Raw genomic sequence first — 21,104 nt, 5'->3', positions numbered from 1 at the left:
CGGAAAGGTAGCTCTTGTATGCTAAGAAATGCATCAAATCAAATATTGATTTAATATAACATTGATTACGATTAATTTGATCACCTCCCAACATTTTAGTTATTTCTGTAGCTTTATTTATATTTTGATTTTTATCATGCCATATTGTAATTGAATTTAAATGAGCTTTTGAGCTCTCGTGTTTTAGCAGTCCCTTCTTGGCAGCTAACGCATTTTTCCAATTTCTGAATCCCGTTTGTCCAAATTCATCACTTGGATTACACAAGTATTTCCTACATGTAAAACAAAAGGCAGCGTCAGCTTCTACACTATACTCCAACCAGTCTCGGCCTCTATACCATGATTTTTGAAATGATCTTTGCCTTCCATGGATATCTTTTTTCGCGTAATTGTTTAATTTGATTTGATTTATTCTGGCCAAGGTCACCTGAGATTTGAATTGAACCATTAGAGGACTTTTTTGACACTAAAAATATTATAATTAATAAATTGTAATGAGGGAAAGGGTCATAAATAATAATGGTCATCAGGATGGGCGAAGGAAGGGCATGCTGAAAATGAACAAACACAAAATTTATCTTGTATTTAAGATACAAGTATTTGCTATACTGTAGTGCAAACCCTGATGAAGATTATCAGTAAAGTTGATCAGTAAAATTATAAATATTCAGTATTAAAAACTAGAAAAGGGTCATAAACATTATATCTTTAAAGATTAACAAAAAAATATAATATTTTTATATTAAATCAATTACTAGTTGCCTCTTGACAATGAGAGACTGAGCTGCTAGATGAAGATGATCGAGTATCTTCTTCGTCTTTATTTGTTTTAAAATCAAAATGTAATAATGAAACACCATAATCTCCTACTCCTATTGATATTGTCAAAAATATATAAATAGAAAAATTTGGGTTAAATTTTAAACTATTTACCATCTTCCTCCTCCTGAGTGTAGTGAGGATCATTTTCTAGATTATTAGCTTCATTCATATCTTGAAATATGAGTGAATATATTTATTTTAATAATTAAAATTATTATACAAAAATGATAATATTAATAATAAATGTCTGTCTCTTATCTTATATAAAATAAATATATATGAAATAATATATAGGTATTGCCCTATATCAATATCATATAAGTCATGAAATAATAATATAAATTTATACTAAATATGAGAAGAATCAGTTTCTGAAATTTCTGATGTAGTATTACTGGTAGTTTGTAGAGGTGATGTTGCTTGACATTTGTTTAACTTTAACTTAAAATAAGAGTTAATAACTGATTGTTTCTTCGTAATTTTAAAATAAACGCTGTAAAATAAAATAACTGGTTATATATTATAATATAAATGTGATACCTATAGAGAATGTTACAAACAACATAAAAAATGGAAAAAAATGAATGAATGATAATTTAATATTGGGTAAAAATAAAAATAAAAATAAAACAGGATAGAAAAAAATTAACAAACTAGACATGTTTGTAGAATAAATATTCAAAATTTATTTTAAAAATATAAAAATAATCAATTCTAAATAGACATGTTTTTTGAATAAATATTCAAAATTTATATTAAAAATATAAAAATAATCAATTCTAAAAAAAAATTTCAATTGGAGGGGGGGGGGGCAGAAAAATTTTTGGGGGCCAAAGGTTTTTTCTGGGAGCCAGGTTTGCCCCCAAAAATTTTTTTGCCCCCCCCCACCCCGTGGCTACAGCCCTGCAGGATTTATAGAAACCCTATAAATTTCAGACAATTTTATCATGAATTAAGATAACCTTTTTTTTAAATATAACCTTTTCTTTATTTCAATACCACTTATTTTTTGAATGGGAATATTATCTTAATGACACAACTAACCGTAGTTAACTCTATTAGGTCTTTATCTAATGTTATTTTAAATTATTTTCAAATAAAGTACGTTACCCTTAAGATAGTCTTAGAATCGTTGCATAACACGGAGAAACATCAATCAGAATTAAGATTAATCATATTTAAATTTGTATACAATTTACATTTGAACCAATATTTGATAAAGCCGGATCTTCTCTCAACTACTAATTATTACCCATCCTCGTCTACTATCACCAAAGAAAATAGGAGCATTTGCGAAAATATCGACGCTGAAAATAGTACGAATTCGAAAAACGCCCAATATTATTCCTACACTTTACCATTACAATATCGGCAGGTACCACCTGGAAAACTCTTGACAGCCTTTTACGGTTCCCATATTACTTTAGTTTGTTGCCCAATCGGTTTTCTTTGCCGATCCGAACAATTATTCCAATTTGATTCTATTTCCAAAACTCTTATTTCAGGAACATTTTTGGCGCCAGGTTTGGGGAGTGTCCAAAATTTTATATGATTAGTATTACTAGTAAATTTTCTCACGAAGTATGGTGATCATGGTCTAAGTACAGCTTTTTTTGTAGATAGATAATTAAAAAGGTTCAAACAAAGTGTTTTCCTTTTCGATATATTTTTCTAGGTTTGCGTTCAATATTTAGATGTTAAAAGAATCTCTTTGAAATTTTGTGCGTAAATGCTTAATATTATCCATGATTAAAAAACGTTTTGTAAGTTTTAGGGCCATAAGTATCTTTTTGTGTTCTTTATGTATTTATAAATATTGCTATAAACGATTAAATACAAAAATGCCCCCCCCCCTGCCCACTTAAGACTAACAAAATAGAAAGTTTAAACTCTACCTCAAAGTTTAAAATCGCAAACTTCGTATCAGGTCAATTCAGTATGTCGTTTTTCGCGAAAAGTTTTTAAAGCGAAGGTAAAATCGCGAAACCAATTCTGCGAATTTTTTTCGCGAAACATTTATAGCGAAGACAATTTCGCGAAGCTATTGTCGCGAATTTATTAGAGCGAATACATTTTATGCGAACACTTTACAGCGAATTTTTTACCGCGAAATCGCGAACACATTACCGCGAAACAATAAATATATTGCGAATGCATTTATTTAAAGGAAAACAACATATTATTTATTATTTGACTAGTTGATAACCCATCAAGAATGACGGGAATAAAAAAATCATGAACTATTACAGGAAATTTTTTTTTGAGAACATTCAGTGAATTTTCTAAAATTTGGAAGTAAATTCCATTAAATAAGGAGATTGAAAGTATTTCTTTTTTCCATTATATAAAAATAGCTGGTAGTAATTGAGGTATCGTTAATAGCCTGGATAACCTGATCAAACGCATGTCGCTGTAAAACATTTAGATTGGCTAACATTACCATTGCGACATCTGCTTCTATTATTGGGTCATATAAATTAGATTGAGTGATAGGGTCAGGAGATGGAAGATTAAAATCGTTGCAATTGAACCCAGGACAAGCAACACAGGTTAGAGGTAAGACATTTTTTTGTTGTCCTCTAAGATAGTGTAGTAGAGTATTATAAAGATATGTCGTCTTACCTGATCCACCAGGAGCATCTATACAGAAAAATCTGGTAGTAATTGAGGTATCGGCAATAGCCAGGATAACCTGATCAAAAAAAGCATGTCGCTGTAAAACATTAACTCCTTACATAAAGATTTTATGAAAAATATACGTTCACCATTGCAAAATATGGTAGTAAAAATTTTTTTTTATCTCAACCACAATATGGGAACTTTGCAAATAGCTTAAAATTCCTATTTATCAATATCTTCCCATGCCAGAAAATTAACCTTCCTCACTAAACCTAAGTACTTATTATAAATTAGATTTAACAAATAAATTTAAATTATATTTAGCCAATTGAAAAATAAACATTTATCTCATATTACCAACCCAAAATAAGCCAGTATTCTCAAACAATATTTGAACTCTGGAAATAACATACAATACCAATTTATACCTACATTTTTAAATATTCTGTATCATAAGAATCTCAAATAAATAAATAAAGTTTGCTTAGTTAATAAAGAAAATAATTAAACATCTGTTTAATTACTGTCTCTTATATGCTGGGGCCTTTGGCAGATATACTATTATGTCCTGTTGTAATCATTTCGTTATTAATATCAACATGTGAAATGCAGATTGAGTATGGGTCAGTTGAGACTTTAAAATTATTTTCTGATAACCAGAGGTAAGCTCAAACATGATTTAAATCTTGTGCCAACCTGGTGGTGATTTATTCTGTAATAATATCTATAAAAATTAAACATCTTTTTAATTACTGTCTCCTATATTTTGGGGCCTTTGGCAGATGTACTATTATGTCCTGTTGTAATCATTTCGTTACGATTTTTTTAATTAAAATAAAAAATGGTTGATTTTAAAATTAAATAATATAAATAACTATAAACCAATAAAATAAGAGCTTAATAAGCCAATAAAAATAAAGATTAATAAGCCAATAAAAATAAAATTGCATAACAATAACATATATAAGAAAGATTATTACAAAATTTAATATAGAAGGTGGCTGAGTGGGAAGAACGTTTCCCTTTAAAACGTTAAGTCATGGGTTCGAATCCCGTTATGTACAAAAAATTTTCTTAAAATTTAACATGAGAGAGATATAGTCTCCATCGATTTATTTAACATTAAGAAGATAGGAAAGTTGATAGGAAAAATTAACATTAAAAAGATAGGAAAGTTGATAAGAAAAATAAAAATTAACATTAAGGATATACGAAAACGTTCATTTCTTGATTACGGTGATTATATATATAGATGTTTTTTAATAAAAAATGATATGCTGTAATATTATTTTTGTTACAATTTATTAGTGATTTTCAAGCCCAAGATTTTAAGTAAAAAATATTTCTTGAAGTTCAAAAAGATTTTTGAACATATTTTGATAAAAATTTTAAATCTTCTTTGTAAATATATCTTTTTTAAGGAATCTTTTGTGAAATTTATTATAAATTATACAATTTTTAGGTGAAATCTTTTATAGTTTTTTTTATCATTTTTGTAAAATTATCTATTTTTTAAATATTTATATTTAACTTATTTATGTTATTTTATATGATCTGTTTAATGATAATATTTTGATGTGACAATTGTCATATTGGTTATTTTTTAAGATTTTTGAAATTTTTTGAATCAAAAGGGTAAAAATATCATTTAAATTCAATGAAGATGTTCCTTGGAAAAATAATTATCATAATCGGTATTTTTAAACGGTATCGCGTCATTACAGAGAAACTTTTACAGAGAAAACAATTATAGAGAAACTTTTACAGAGAAAACCATTATAGAGAATGTCGTTTATAGAGAATTATTTTATAGAGAATGTATTTTACAGAGAAATTTTTATAGAGAAAACAATTATAGAGAATGTCGTTTACAGAGAATGATTTTATAGAGAATGATTTTACAGAGAATGTTTTTATAGAGAATGATTTTACAGAGAATGATTTTATAGAGAATGTATTTTATAGAGAATGTATTTTATAGAGAATTATTTTATAAAAAAAAATATTTAAAGAATATGATTATTTTATAAAAAAAATTTTTTAAATATGATTAATTTATAAAAAATGTTATAAATTTTTTTGTAAATTTATGTACTCTGCATAGTCAAAGGGGGAAAAAAATTATATGAAATATTATTAAATATTAAAATTACCTTATATAAGCGAATTATTGGGCAGTTTTTATTGTAAGAAAATTATTACAATCGGCAAAATAATAAGAGTTAAAATATAAAATTATAAAAACACTATTTTCGAATTTTAGAAAGTTTTTTTATAATCTTATATCGTGTTTAAATAAAATTTTAGAAGGTTACAATTATATTAGTATCAAGTGGATAGTAAATTCAGGGCAATCAGCTCTGTATAATATTATAATGTAAAAAAATATAAATTTATTATTTAAATATATTTATAAAGAGTAACTAGTTACTTTGGACAGTTACTTTGTATAAAATGTAGTAAGCTACAGTTAGGATTTTTGTAAATGTAACTAGTTATAGTTATCTTTTATCAAATCTACTTAATTTAACAACACTTATGTTATTTTAATTCTTCTTATAATATTATTTTTCCTAAAAATTTTAAATTATAGTTGTGAAACACGGATAATTCTTTCTTTAGTTAAAATATATTTGTCACCTTAATCGTACAATCAATGTGCTATATCAAAATATTTTTATGGCATAATTGTTTGGTTATCAATTGAAAACAATCTATATTATTTTATATAAACGGCTCTCTATCATTCTTTTTTCTATAAATTTTTTTCTATATAATTGTCTTTTTCTGTAAATTTTTTCACTTTTTTTTTTTAAATTATGGCTGAATTTATTTTAAGTAGTCGAAACAATCAGTTACTACTTCTTGATTTTTACCTCTTTCTAAAGGAAAAAACATCAAATCAAACAACCTATTGGAGATGTATTCAATTCCATGTGGATAAATGCAGTGGGCGCGCCCGAACTAAGAACGGAATACCTATATTCCACAATAAAAAACATAATCATGTACCAGACATTGCTGATATTGAAGCAAGAAAAGAGATGAATAAAATCAAACAAGAGGCTTCTAGTACCCAATCTCTGCCCAATAATATAATAGCCGATATATCTAGCAATATATCTATAGACGCCATTGGGAAAATGCCTAGTTGTTCCTTAATTAAAAGACAATTCAAAGAAAAAGACGCCAAGTAGGAAGAGCGCCTGCCATTCCCTTAAGCCTGATTGACTTGGTCATACCTATTGAATATCAATTATCCAATGATGATGAACTTGTTATATGATAGTGGTCATCATGATCACCGATGCCTCATATTTTCAACCATAAAAAATTTAAAATTTTTATCAACATGTGATAAATGGTATGCAGATGGCACATTCAAGACATGTCCACCTCTCTTCCAGCAAATATACACCATCTACGGGATGAAACATAAAACCATTATCCCAGCTATTTATGTCCTGATGACATCACGTCGCCAACAATATTACCTTAATATTTTCAATCAAATAAAAAATTTCCAAATTTTTTTAAATCCTAAATTCATCATGATCGACTTTGAATTAGCAGCCTTATCTGTTTTTAAACAGTCGGTTCCACTGACTGCGATCCGCGGGTGCCTGTTTCATATGTCGCAATGCATATGGCGCACTGTTCAAAAAAATTCATTAATTTGCAATGCATATAAAACGCAAACAAATTTTGCTATGTACATAAAAATGTTAATGTCACTGGCATAGTACCAGTGGAGGATGTAATTCATGGATTCGAGGAATTATGTGCCTCTGAATTCTATCAAGAAAATAGAAATATTCTCGCCCCCTTGATAGAATACTTTGAAGAGACTGGGATAAAGCCCTTAAATAATCCAGCATAGTTCTTGAATAAAAATCTCCAACAATTAGAAAAATCCTTTTGGATCTTTCACGATATTCTTTCTTTGACAGCGGGGCCATTAATCCTAAAGAGTATTGTTCCAATTCGTAACAATTCAGGCTATCTTTGTCTTTGAGAGCCAAATGGAAAAGTTTTTAATATAATATAATTACTAACTCTTTATAAATTTCAAGATCGTTGGATGATGGGAACTTATATGAGACGAAAAACTTTGATGCCAGACTTCTACTGAATTATTGGTATTCGGTTCACCAGCTAGTGTTGATTCGTAGCAATTCCATAGAGAAATGCTAAATATTGGCGACCTCCTCTCCATAGCTATCATTTTTCCAATCCACGTCTCTTCAAAGTATTCTATCAAGTGGGCGAGAATATTTCTATTTTCTTGATAGAATTCAGAGGCACATAATTCCTCGAATCCATGAATTACATCCTCCACTGGTACATATGCCAGTGACATTAACATTTTTATGTACATAGCAAAATTTGTTTGCGTTTTATATGCATTGCAAATTAATGAATTTTTTTGAACAGTGCGCCATATACATTGCGACATATGAAACAGGCACCCGCGGATCGCAGTCAGTGGAACCGACTGTTTAAAAGCAGATAAGGTTGCTAATTTAAAGTCGATCATGATGAATTTAGGATTTAAAATTTTTTATTTGATTGAAAATATTAAGGTAATCTTGTTGGCGACGTGATGTCATCAGGACATAAATAGCTGGGATAATGGTTTTATGTTACATCCCGTGGATGGTGTATATTTGTTGGAAGAGAGGAGGGCATGTCTTGAATGTGCCATCTGCATACCATTTATCACATGTTGATAAAAAATTTAAATTTTTTATGGTTGAAAATATGAGGCATCGGTGATCATGATGACCACTATCATATAACAAGTTCATCATCATTGGATAATTGATATTCAATAGGTATGACCAAGTCAATCAGGCTTAAGGGAATGGCAGGCGCTCTTCCTACTTGGCGTCTTTTTCTTTGAATTGTCTTTTAATTAAGGAACAACTAGGCATTTTCCCAATGGCGTCTATAGATATATTGCTAGATATATCGGCCATTATATTATTGGGCAGAGATTGGGTACTAGAAGCCTCTTGTTTGATTTTATTCATCTCTTTTCTTGCTTCAATATCAGCAATGTCTGGTACATGATTATGTTTTTTATTGTGGAATATAGGTATTCCGTTCTTAGTTCGGGCGCGCCCACTGCATTCATCCACATGGAATTGAATACATCTCCAATAGGTTGTTTGATTTGATGTTTTTTCCTTTTGAAAGAGGTAAAAATCAAGAAGTAGTAACTGATTGTTTCGACTACTTAAAATAAATTCAGCCATAATTTTAAAAAAAAAGTGAAAAAATTTACAGAAAAAGACAATTATATAGAAAAAAATTTATAGAAAAAACAATGATAGAGAGCCGTTTATATAAAATAACATAGATTGTTTTCAATTGATAACCAAACAATTATGCCATAAAAATATTTTGATATAGCACATTGATTGTACGATTAAGGTGACAAATATATTTTAACTAAAGAAAGAATTATCCGTGTTTCACAACTATAATTTAAAATTTTTAGGAAAAATAATATTATAAGAAGAATTAAAATAACATAAGTGTTGTTAAATTAAGTAGATTTGATAAAAGATAACTATAACTAGTTACATTTACAAAAATCCTAACTGTAGCTGACTACATTTTATACAAAGTAACTGTCCAAAGTAACTAGTTACTCTTTATAAATATATTTAAATAATAAATTTATATTTTTTTACATTATAATATTATACAGAGCTGATTGCCCTGAATTTACTATCCACTTGATACTAATATAATTGTAACCTTCTAAAATTTTATTTAAACACGATATAAGATTATAAAAAAACTTTCTAAAATTCGAAAATAGTGTTTTTATAATTTTATATTTTAACTCTTATTATTTTGCCGATTGTAATAATTTTCTTACAATAAAAACTGCCCAATAATTCGCTTATATAAGGTAATTTTAATATTTAATAATATTTCATATAATTTTTTTCCCCCTTTGACTATGCAGAGCACATAAATTTACAAAAAAATTTATAACATTTTTTATAAATTAATCATATTCTTTAAATAATTTTTTTTTATAAAATAATCATATTCTTTAAATAAAATTTTTTATAAAATAATTCTCTATAAAATACATTCTCTATAAAATCATTCTCTGTAAAATCATTCTCTATAAAAACATTCTCTGTAAAATCATTCTCTATAAAATCATTCTCTGTAAACGACATTCTCTATAATTGTTTTATCTATAAAATAATTCTCTATAAACGACTTTCTCTATAATTGTTTTCTCTATAAGTGCATTCTCTATTATTGTTTTCTCTATAAAGGTTTCTCTGTAAAATACATTCTCTGTAATGGTTTCTTTGTAATGACGTGGAACCTTTTTAAACATATTAGATTTTTTGACGTTAATGGGCAAAAATGTATTTTTAACATGTTAAATTGGAATTAGGATAAAAGCGACAATAGTCATAATAGTTATTTTTAAAGTTTTTTATATTTTTTTGACGTAAATGCGCTAAAATAAGTATTGTTAACATGTTTAAATAAAACTTCAGTGAAGATGTAGCCTAGTTAAGTAACACTTGTCATAATCCTTATTTTTAAAGTTTTTTAAATTTTTTTGATGCAAGGTAAAAATATGGGCCAAAATAAATATTGATAACATGTTTAAATAAAACTTCTTGAAGATATATCCTAGATAAGTGACACTTGTCATAATCCTATTTTTAAAGTTTTTTGACGCAAGATAAAAATATAGATTGTAAACATGTTAAATTACAATTTCATGAAGATGTATCAAATAAAAGTGACAATTGTCATAATCGTTATATTAAAGTTATTTGAAATTTTTTGACGCAAATGGGCAAAAATATAAATTGCTTACATGTTAAAATGAAATTTCAAGAAGATGTACCATAGATAAGTGATAATTGTCATAATCATTGTTTATAAAGTTTTTTGAACTTTTTTGTTGCAAATGTTAAAATATAGATTGTAATCATGTTAAATTAAAATTTCATGAAGATGCACCATGGAAAAGTGATAATTATATAATCGTTATTTTTAAAGTTTTTTGAATTTTTTTGACGCAAATGGGTTAAAATATAGATTGTAATCCATTTTTACCATATGTTTACAAAATTCAAAATCTTAACATTAAATTAATAGGATGTTGATTGTATCATATTACTAAATAATATTCATATGGTTTTTAAGTTCTTTTCATAAAAATCCTACCCTGAATTCAGACTCAGCACTACTTTGCCACGAATATACAAAAATATTTGCTAACTGTGAATGCAGGGTATTCAAGTTTGTTAATTAAAGTAATAAGATTGTGAATCCAAATCTTAAAAGTTTAAAATTAATATGAGTTACAACTATCTTTAATAATTTTGCATATTTTTATCAAATTTTAAACAGGATAAAAGGGACAACGATTATGAGCTTGAAAATTTCCATTTGTTTTTTTTGTTTCGACAAATGTTACTAACACATTTCTCAAAAAAATATAAGAAGCTAAAGATCTGAGATTGTTATAATTAACATGGCACTTTTCTGAATTATTTCAATAAAATAAGAAAATATCTTTTTTTGAATGATTTCTCAAAAAAAATATTGAAAAACTTTAAAGATAAGGAATATGACAATTGTCACTTTTCTATGGTACATATTCATAAAATTTTTTAACATGTTTACAAGCTATAATTTTACCCATTTGAATCAAAAAACTTTAGAAACAACGATTATGACAATTGTCACTTTTTTATTGTTTATCTTCATGGAAATTTAATTTTCATGTTTACAATCTATATTTTTACCCATTTACATCAAAAAATTTCAAAAAACTTTACAAACAACAATTATGACAATTTTTTCTATGGTATAACATCTTCACTGAAATTTTATTTTAACATGTTAGCAATTCATATTTTTGCTCATTTACGTCAAAAAAAGTTTAAAAATAATGATTATGACAATCGTCAAAATTTTTATTTAACATGCCACTAGCAATATATATTTTAACTCATTTTCGTCAAAAAAATTCAAAATCTTTAAAATTAACGATTATGACAATTGTCACTTTTCTATTGTTTATCTTCATGGAATTTCAATTCCCATGTTTACAATATATATTTTTACCCATTTACATCAAAAAATTTCAAAACTCTTTAAAAACAACAATTGTCAAATTTATTTTAACCCATTTTTGTCAAAAAAATTCAAAATCTCTAAAATTAACGATTATGACAATTGTCACTTTTCTATGGTACATCTTCATGAAATTTTAATTTAACATGTTTACAATCTAAAATTTTTAACATTTGCGTCAAAAAATTTAAAAAACTTTAAAAATAAGGATTATGACAATTGTCACTTATCTAGGGCATCTCCATTGAAGTTTTATTTTTACATGTTAACAATACTTATTTTAGCCTATTTATGTCAAAAAAGCTTAAAAAATAACGATATGATAATTGAAATTTTAATTTAATATATTAAAAATACATATTTTAGCGTCAAAAAATCTAATATGTTTAAAAATACCGATTATGATAATTGTCATTTCTCCAAGGAACATCTTCAATAAAGAATATGACAATTGTCACATTAAATTATTTTCCTTAAAACGATCATATAAAATAACATAAATATTTTTAAAAAAAATTATTTAGAAAACCTACCTCTCTTAATATACTTAAAAAATAGATAATTTTACAAAAATGATATAAAAAAAACTATAAAAGATTTCACCTAAAAGATTGTTTATTTATAATAAAATTCAACAAAAGAATTCCTCAAAAGAGATTTATTTACAATTGAAGATTTAAAATTTTTTATCAAATCAAAATATGTTCAAAAATCTTTTTTATTTTCAAAAAATATTTTTTGCTTAATATTTTGGGCTTGAAAATCACTAATTAATTGTAACAAAATAATATTACAATAGTAGCATATCATTTTTTTTTATTAAAAAAACATCAACGAAAAGAAATTCATTTTCATAATAATCATATAAAATATTAATTCATATCAGATGTTTATTTGTTGATAAATAAAATATTGACATTAAATATAAATAAATAATAATTAATACTAGGCCGCGATATATTTCGCTAAAAAGCTTTCGCTATATTGTCTTCGCGATTTAAGTTTCACGATAATGACTTCTCTATAAAATTTTTGCTATTATTGATTCGCGTTAAAAATTTCTCTCTAATGTATTAACTTTAAAGTTTTCGCTATAAAAAAATCGCGATATTGTCTTCGCGGAAAAGTTCGCTAATGTGGATTCGCGATAAAAGTTTCGTTATAAAATTCATTCGCGACGACATTCGCGTTTCGCGATATAAGTTTCGCTGAATTCACATGGAATACAGTTATTAAAATGTATAATATTCGATATTCAGGCACGTATCATTTATTCGTAGAATCTTCGACCACAGAAAATGGGAAAAATCTCGAGTCCCCCATGGTAAAAGTAATTAGGTTGGATGTTTTGGGAATATCTGATATATCCATTCATACATCAGAAGAAATTTCTCGAAATTCGATCGTGATGGAATTACGTCCTATTAATGTTATCAATTTTTACCTGTTAAACATGTGGGAGACATTTATCGATAAAATGGCCTATATATTTGACACGGAGAAAAAGGTATTGGAACGTAATTTTTTACACCCTATTGATCATATGTAAAATAGTATAAATGTGTTTTATTAAGCCTTTTTTATTATTATTTAAATAACAATTCCTTCAAAAAAAATACCCATGCGATATCTTTTTAAACTCAGATTATTAAAATATAATACATTCACTTGACAAATTTTTATTTTTTAAAAATTATTTAAGAATATTCACCTATTATCGATAGTTCCCCTAACAAACTCTAAAATTGATAATGTAATTTCAAAGATGGGAAAATTTTTCAAGAGAGGTCATCATTCAGATAACGAGGATTCAATTCAAATAATATTTGCCATATCGACTACTGACCTTGCAAATGGCTCATTTTCATTGGTCCCTCCAGAATTAATTATTTCCAGGTTGGAGAGTTCGAACGGCTCCAAAAAATTAGCCAGTGTATTAGGTCTTCACCTAGTTAGACCTCTCAAAAATTCAGCATGTCTAAATAGATCGATTTTATGCCCAAATCAAAGTAAGTCGAAATTGGCCATATTAAACCCTTAAATTTATATTTACATAGGATTTTGATAAATATTTTGCCGTATGGATAGCTTAACGATATAGGTATTGAGTTTAATACGTAATTTTTCAATAATAAAATACCAACCTTGAATAAAAACTGATCATAATCGTAGCATTTTTTAATATATTGTTTTTTTATTTAATTTAACAAGCGCAATGCGTATCAATAGTCAATATAGGATTTTCGAATAAACCTGATGATATGTACCCTATTGTCCTATTGACACATAATTGTATATTAAATTTACAAACAAATACGGTAAAACCTGTTAACGTTTCTATGGATGAGCTAACCAGAGTTCTCGAAAGTGCTACCACAATTTCGCCGCAAGTAATATATTCTAATATGGTTTTTTTTAATTAACCGCTACACTATAAAAAACTTATTTTAAACATAATCGCTTTATATTAGTTTCGTAGACGATACTCGAAAAATTAACTGCATTACATTTTGTGTTACTCTGCAAAAATAATGCCTTTTAAGTAACTTTTTTAAATTTAACGCCTTACCCAAAACGTTACTTACTTGTTATTGTTACTATGAAAAAAATAATGCATAAACAAATTTTATTTCATCAATTATACATTTGTTATTAGAAAAAATCACAATATAATATTAATTTTTTTTTATATTTTAATCTTGAAGAAATTAAAATTTAAAATCTTACAATTTACATTTGTTTTAATTTAGGTTTAAAAAATTTCAATCAAGAGGCCACTATTACGATAAAAAAAATTAATATTGCAAGTGCCAGAAAAAATAAACTATTTGTTTATGGCTAGATTTTTTAAAATCTAATTACTAATATTTGCAAAATTCAAAAAAAGTATAATTCGAATATTTATCAAAATTTATGATTTTTAAAAATTACTAATAATTTATATTTATTGTTCGTCAAATTTTTTACTCTAATCGATTAATTTGTTATTAGCAAATTTAATTGAATAACAAACGAATTGAATAGCTAATGATGATAGAAAGAAATACACATCAACATCACTCTACTTTATAGTATAATTTATGGTACGATATTGAATGATATAAATATGAAAGTTAATTGAAAATATGTTTTTATATTTGAAATACATATTAAACAAAAAAAATGGTTGAAATATGATTATAAAATGTATTCATTCAAAAAAAGGTAACGCGTTACCCTAATTCGTTGCTATATTTCTATAATAACGCCGTCCTCTACTTTATATTAGTGTATAATATGCTCCTTAGACCATTTTTTTTTCAATAATTTGCCTTTTTATGAATAAATTCATGTATTTTATAATAATCAAGGCTGCCTGTTGCTCCGCAGATCATGGTGACAATTTTAACACTTCACTATCACTTCTCATGGGTTCTGCCATTGAAAATGGTCGTTTATTAAATATTAATACAATTGCCAAGAATTATAACGCCTTCACTAAAGCTTCTTTTAATGTTGATACCCATGTCGAGAAAGTAAATCCCCAGAAGAAAAGCCAATTAAATTTATCAAAAAAATTCAACGATTATAGTTACAAAGCTAAAACCAAAAATCTTAACTACAAAATATATGAGCAGGGGCCACCTGGTACTTGTCATTTAGCCCAAATAACACGAGAAAGAAATTTGCATGGTTTCATTAATAGAACATTCGATACCATAGTCCTAGCCTTAATTAAGAATGATCCTCTAAGACAACTCATAGACGAAGACCATGAAAACGTGGTTTCTATAGACGGGTCATCATACTCTGATGAGAGTTATGCCCACTTCTACCTCAAACGCTGGCCTGCAAATTCGAATCCTGTTGAAACCGGGTTTGACAAATCCCATAAAACCATCAAGGCACGGACTATGCCCTTAAACATTTCGTTCGACCTTGCCATTCCATCTATTCCTGAGGTTAGGATTGGTTACGTCACCGTTATAACAATTCGATTTAGGGTAATCAACAAGGCTGAGCAGCATATTTCTAGCTTAAGAGGTCCCCATCAAATTTATTCCCTAAGCTTGCAGAAGCATCATGGTCGTTCGGGATCCCTCAGGCTAATAACCACTTCACGCATTGATCGTGATATAAAACAATATCATTATCCGCAAGTTACTCGAAGCGGAAACGTTTCTCTATTATTGTTTCATGCCAGAGAGGGGCAACGATCACACATATCAGAAAAATCAGGTGACTCCTTAGATGTATTAGAGAGGGAAAATGATGAAAATGGAGAAGAAAAGGAAGAGATAGAAACTCAGATGCAAAAAGCCGTTTTGGGATTGGGTAAGCTAGATCCAATAGGGAAAGCTAATGATTGGAGCCTGGCTCATATAAGAATTTATTCCAATGACATGAGAAAAGGAAGGGTCGAGGTTCAACTCTCCGTGCTAAGTGGATCGTCTAAATCGCTATATTTAAAAAAAGGAAGAATTATTCCAGTTATAGCGGAGGTTGGGGAATGGGAATTGATTTTGGGCACCCGCTGGGATGGTGTACAAAGTGACAATAAAACCGGCTTCGTTGGGTGTTTAGCTAATTTACAGGTTTATATATTTTTATTTAAAATAACGAATATCCGAATTATTTCTAAACTTATCTCTTTTACTATATAAAATAGTTATAAAAAAATCCTGGAGTATCCCGCGTAAAAAATTATAGATTATCAAAGGTCCGTCTGTGAGGGTAGCAGTCCTGTCACGTTGGCATCTTCGGGATGTGTCCTACCTCTCAAAAAGGAATCATTTTTTTTAAATTATAAAATAAAAATATATCGAGTTTTAAAAAGTGAATTTCTTAAAAAAAAATACTACCTACTATCTTTTGAAGATAAGTAACATTTATTCATATTATTTTTTTTATAATATCTTCCCACGTTTATTAACAAAATATAAAATTACTGAGAATGAGCTTATGAAAATAAAAGATGAAATAGTAGGTGGCCCCCATATTTAAAAATATGCCAATATAAGTCCAAATATAAAATAAATTCGTGAAACTAAATTTGTTGACTTCAGCGGAGTCACTAGCCTTTACCATTTCGGAGCTCAAAATTTTTTTAATTTCTGAATTTTTTTCTTATTTTAGAAAATGATCTTTTTTCATTTTCAAGAAGACCTTTTTTAGCTAACATTTTCAAAATGACCTTTTTTAAAATATTTTTTTCAAAAATCAGGGGCTCTTAAAATTTTTCAGGGGACTTGAGCTCCCTGTGCCCCAACTCTAGAAACGCTACTAGTTGACTTTAATTTTACGACATATAGCATTGTTATTTATTAATATGTCCTTTTTTTCTTTCGAATTTGATAATATTTTTTATAAAAAAATTAGTATGAGTATTAAAATATTATGATTTAAAATTTCCTTTATTAAAAAATTATTGGGAAGAAAAAGTTAGGACATATGTGGGCGCGTCCCCTCTAAGGTTAGTGTCTTTTAGGTGCTACCCATTCTAAAAATAAAGGAAGGCGCGAGACTGATCTTTGATAATTGCTATAAAAAAGATGTAAGATATTGATTTTATAAGTTTTTTTGTAGGCCCTACCTCTTTACCATTTTATTTGCTAGTTGACTATTAATCTTATTAACGTAACAAATATTAGATTAATGGATTTAGCCCCATAACCAACATTTTAAACCACGATTCTCTCTTCTACGATATCACTACAAAGTCAACCATAGGATCTCGGCTTTACAACGACTCAACTCTAATATCGCTAGACAATAATAATTTTCTCATTAAGAGGACTCGTTTAATTAACGTCGATTATGAGTGTCCAGCTAAAATGAACCGTAACCACCCTCTTAACCCTAAATTCTTGATTAATGATACAATCGAAGGGCAATGTCTAAATCGAATAGATGAAAGCAGGCCCGAAATATCGCAATTCTTAGGCGTCAAAAATTTTGGGATTAAATGGGCATGCGAATCTCAGCTTACGAGTACAAGGATTAACCTGTCGATCAAAGGTATGCAATTCATTTCTGTTTCTCTTTTTTCTTGGTGAGCTGTTAGATATGTTTTTGCGAATTTGTTATATAATATTTTGTTAATATCTTTTTTATAAGATAGGTTGGTTTCGTTTTTGCAGGATAGATTAATTTTCAATTTTATTTTTAGGATGCGGTGAAGTATGCCCCAATGGAAAAGGCACGATATATTTTAAGAGCCCACAAATTGAAGAAGAATCTCCTTACTCTACATGTTAATATTTTAAAATTCATTCAGCTTAAAAAAAATTATATTATCGATGCCAGCCGAAATAAGATTTTAAATATATTTATAATATATAATTTATATAGTATATATTAAACAAAGTAGGAAAATCACTTAATTCTCTTTTCGTAGTAAAAACATACAAGAACGTTCGAGCGAATAAGATAAGCCAAAATTCTGGCGTTTCGAAATCAATTTTATATATATTCTGAACGTTTATTAAAAAATATTATCATCTTCTTACTAGTTGCATTAATCTCGAATAATTTTCATATTTTAAATAATAGATGAATATTCTTCTTCTTTTCTGTTTCATGGCGATTTCCAGGTTTCCCAGTTAGGCCAGTTTTCCCTTTGATTTTTCTTTTCCATTTTTGACGGTTCTGAGCATCAATATTTGTAAGATTCATTCTCATATCAGCCGCTATCACATTTCTCCACATCATCTTGGGCCCTCCTCTAGGTCTTGACCCCCCTACTTCCATCAAGGTGCATCTCTACCCAGTCATCCTTTGACACATGCCCAAACCATCTTAGTCTATTTCGTCGCATTACCACTCCAATATTGCTCGCAATTCCTTGCTAGTTTTTCTCTTTCTCAGAGATACCCCACACATCCATCTATAATCATCCTCATCTCTGTTCTTTCTAATTTGGCTTCGTGAGTCGCTTTCATTGCCCATGTTTTGCCGCCATAAACTAAACAACTCCTCGCAGCTTACGTAAACTTTCTCCTTTAACTTCAGCGAGACTTTTTTATTTTTTAGAATAGACGACATCTCTCTGAACTTCTTCCAAGCTTGTCTGACCCTTGCAACATGCAAATTCTACACCACCATTTGCGTTTAACATATCACCAAAATAACAAAACTTGTCCACTTTTCCTAGGAATAACCCATTGCCAATATCTAGACCACCATTTTCTATGTTATCATTATTATGTTCCCCTTTTATGCATATTCTATAAATAAAGGTCATTCTTGCTAATATCAAACTTCCTTTTTTACCGCTACATCTATTATGTACCCATTTCTGGCATCTGGTGCATTGGATTGAATTTCTATCAACTCCTTTCCCACATACACCACAAGGTCACTTGCCGGATTGCTCCATCTTTAGATTTTCTCCACCAATCATCACCTTTGTCATTGCTGCATTCATTTTCAGGCCCATTGCTTCCATAGCCATCTTCCATTTACTAATTTTATCCCTCATTCTTCCTGACTGTTACCATTAATACAAGGTCATCTGCATATAATAGCTCCCACGGAAGTCTTTCGTGCCACCACATCCATTGTTAAGATGAATAATAATGGATTCAGCATGGATTTTTGATGAAGTTCCTACCTTCACTTCAAAGTTTTCACTATATCCATCATCCGTCCGTGATGCAGTTTATGCTCCCACATTAGTGTTGTTAAAACGCCGCGAGTCACGACCCCGACCCAAAGCTCGGGTCGTTTTATTCGACTCCGACTCAATGTTTGGGTCGTTTTTTTCGACTTCGACCCGAGTTCAAGCCGAAAAAAACGACTTCGACCCAAAATATGGGTCGTTTTTTTAGACTCCGACCCAAGTCCAAGCCAAAAAAAACGACCTCGACCCAAAATATGGGTCGTTTTTTACGACTCCGACTCAAAATTTGGGTTGTATTTTTCGACAAACTTGAAATTTGTGTCGTATTTTTCAACTCAAACTTGAAATTTAGATCGTATTTTTCGACTCCAACTCAAAGTTTGGGTCGTTTTTCAACATCGGGTCGTTTCATTCAATCAGACCCAAAATATGGATCTTTTTTTTAAAGACGACTTAAAGTTAGGGTTGCTTTTTTTCACCCCTAACCCAATATCTAGATCATTTTTTTCGACCAAAAGTCAAATAACATTTAGTATATATTAATATTATAGGCGGGAAAGTTACTTAAAGCTTCTTTAAATTATAATGCTCTGATTAACTATTCATCATAGTTATATTTTAAAATTTTTAAGTGAAGATGTACCAAAGAAAAGTGCCATTTGTCATGATGGTTATTTTTGAACTTTTTTAAATGAAATAGATAAAAATATATATTGTAGACATGTTAAATTAAAAATTCAGTGAGGATGTATCATAGATAGGTGACAATTGTCATAATCGCTATTTTTGAACTTTTTCAAATTTTTTTAAAGGAAATATCTAAAAATATATATTCTAAACTTGTTAAATTAAAAATTCAGTGAGGATGAATCATAGGTGACAATTGTCATAATCGCTATTTTTGAATTTTTTCAAATTTTTTTAAAGGAAATAGCTAAAAATATATATTCTAAACATGTTAAATTAAAAATTCAGTGAGGATGTATCATAGATAAGTGACAATTGTCATAATCGCTATTTTTGAACTTTTTCAAATTTTTTTAAAGGAAATATCTAAAAATATATATTCTAAACTTGTTAAATTAAAAATTCAGTGAGGATGAATCATAGATATGTGACAATTGTCATAATCGCTATTTTTGAACTTTTTCAAATTTTTTAAAGGAAATAGCTAAAAATATATATTCTAAACATGTTAAATTAAAAATTCAGTGAGGATGTATCATAGATAGGTGACAATTGTTATAATCGCTATTTTTGAACTTTTTCAAATTTTTTTAAAGGAAATATCTAAAAATATATATTCTAAACATGTTAAATTAAAAATTCAGTGAGGATGTATCATAGATAGGTGACAATTGTCATAATCGCTATTTTTGAACTTTTTCAAATTTTTTTAAAGGAAATATTTAAAAACATATATTCTAAACATGTTAAATTAAAAATTCAGTGAGGATGTATCATAGATAGGTGACAATTGTCATAATCGCTATTTTTGAACTTTTTCAAATTTTTTTAAAGGAAATATTTAAAAACATATATTCTAAACATGTTAAATTAAAAATTCAGTGAGGATGTATCATAGATAGGTGACAATTGTCATAATCGCTATTTTTGAACTTTTTCAAATTTTTTTAAAGGAAATATCTAAAAATATATATTCTAAACTTGTTAAATTAAAAATTCAGTGAGGATGTATCATAGATAGGTGACAATTGTCATAATCGCTATTTTTGAACTTTTTCAAATTTTTTTAAAGGAAATAGCTAAAAATATATATTCTAAACATGTTGATTTAAAATTCAGTGAGGATGTATCATAGATAGGTGACAATTGTCATAATCGCTATTTTTGAACTTTTTCAAATTTTTTTAAAGGAAATAGCTAAAAATATATATTCTAAACATGTTAAATTAAAAATTCAGTGAAG

The 21,104-nt window shown here is 28.1% G+C and overlaps 2 protein-coding genes across 2 annotated transcripts in view; one reads left to right on the top strand and one right to left on the bottom strand.

Annotated features, from left to right (window-relative positions):
- The window catches only part of LOC135932019 (dehydrogenase/reductase SDR family member on chromosome X homolog), a 47,925-nt gene that overhangs the window by 10,921 nt on the left and 15,900 nt on the right, over window positions 1–21,104 (bottom strand). The window lies entirely within an intron of this gene.
- Window positions 1–21,104, top strand: part of LOC135924200 (uncharacterized) — a 134,323-nt gene that overhangs the window by 106,328 nt on the left and 6,891 nt on the right. Inside the window, exons 42-48 of the mRNA XM_065459250.1 lie at window positions 2,045–2,345; window positions 12,834–13,081; window positions 13,277–13,583; window positions 13,786–13,964; window positions 14,925–16,148; window positions 17,205–17,571; window positions 17,723–17,806. Of these exons, the coding sequence (XP_065315322.1) occupies window positions 2,045–2,345; window positions 12,834–13,081; window positions 13,277–13,583; window positions 13,786–13,964; window positions 14,925–16,148; window positions 17,205–17,571; window positions 17,723–17,806 (2,710 nt within the window). The remainder of the gene's footprint in view (window positions 1–2,044; window positions 2,346–12,833; window positions 13,082–13,276; window positions 13,584–13,785; window positions 13,965–14,924; window positions 16,149–17,204; window positions 17,572–17,722; window positions 17,807–21,104) is intronic.

This window comes from Gordionus sp. m RMFG-2023, chromosome 1 (assembly GCF_954871325.1).
Source record: "Gordionus sp. m RMFG-2023 chromosome 1, tfGorSpeb1-WG-v2, whole genome shotgun sequence".
NCBI classification, from domain to species: Eukaryota; Metazoa; Nematomorpha; class Gordioida; order Chordodea; family Parachordodidae; genus Gordionus; species Gordionus sp. m RMFG-2023.
Note: the sequence above shows the minus strand (reverse complement) of the source record. Positions and strands in the feature narration are given on the sequence as shown.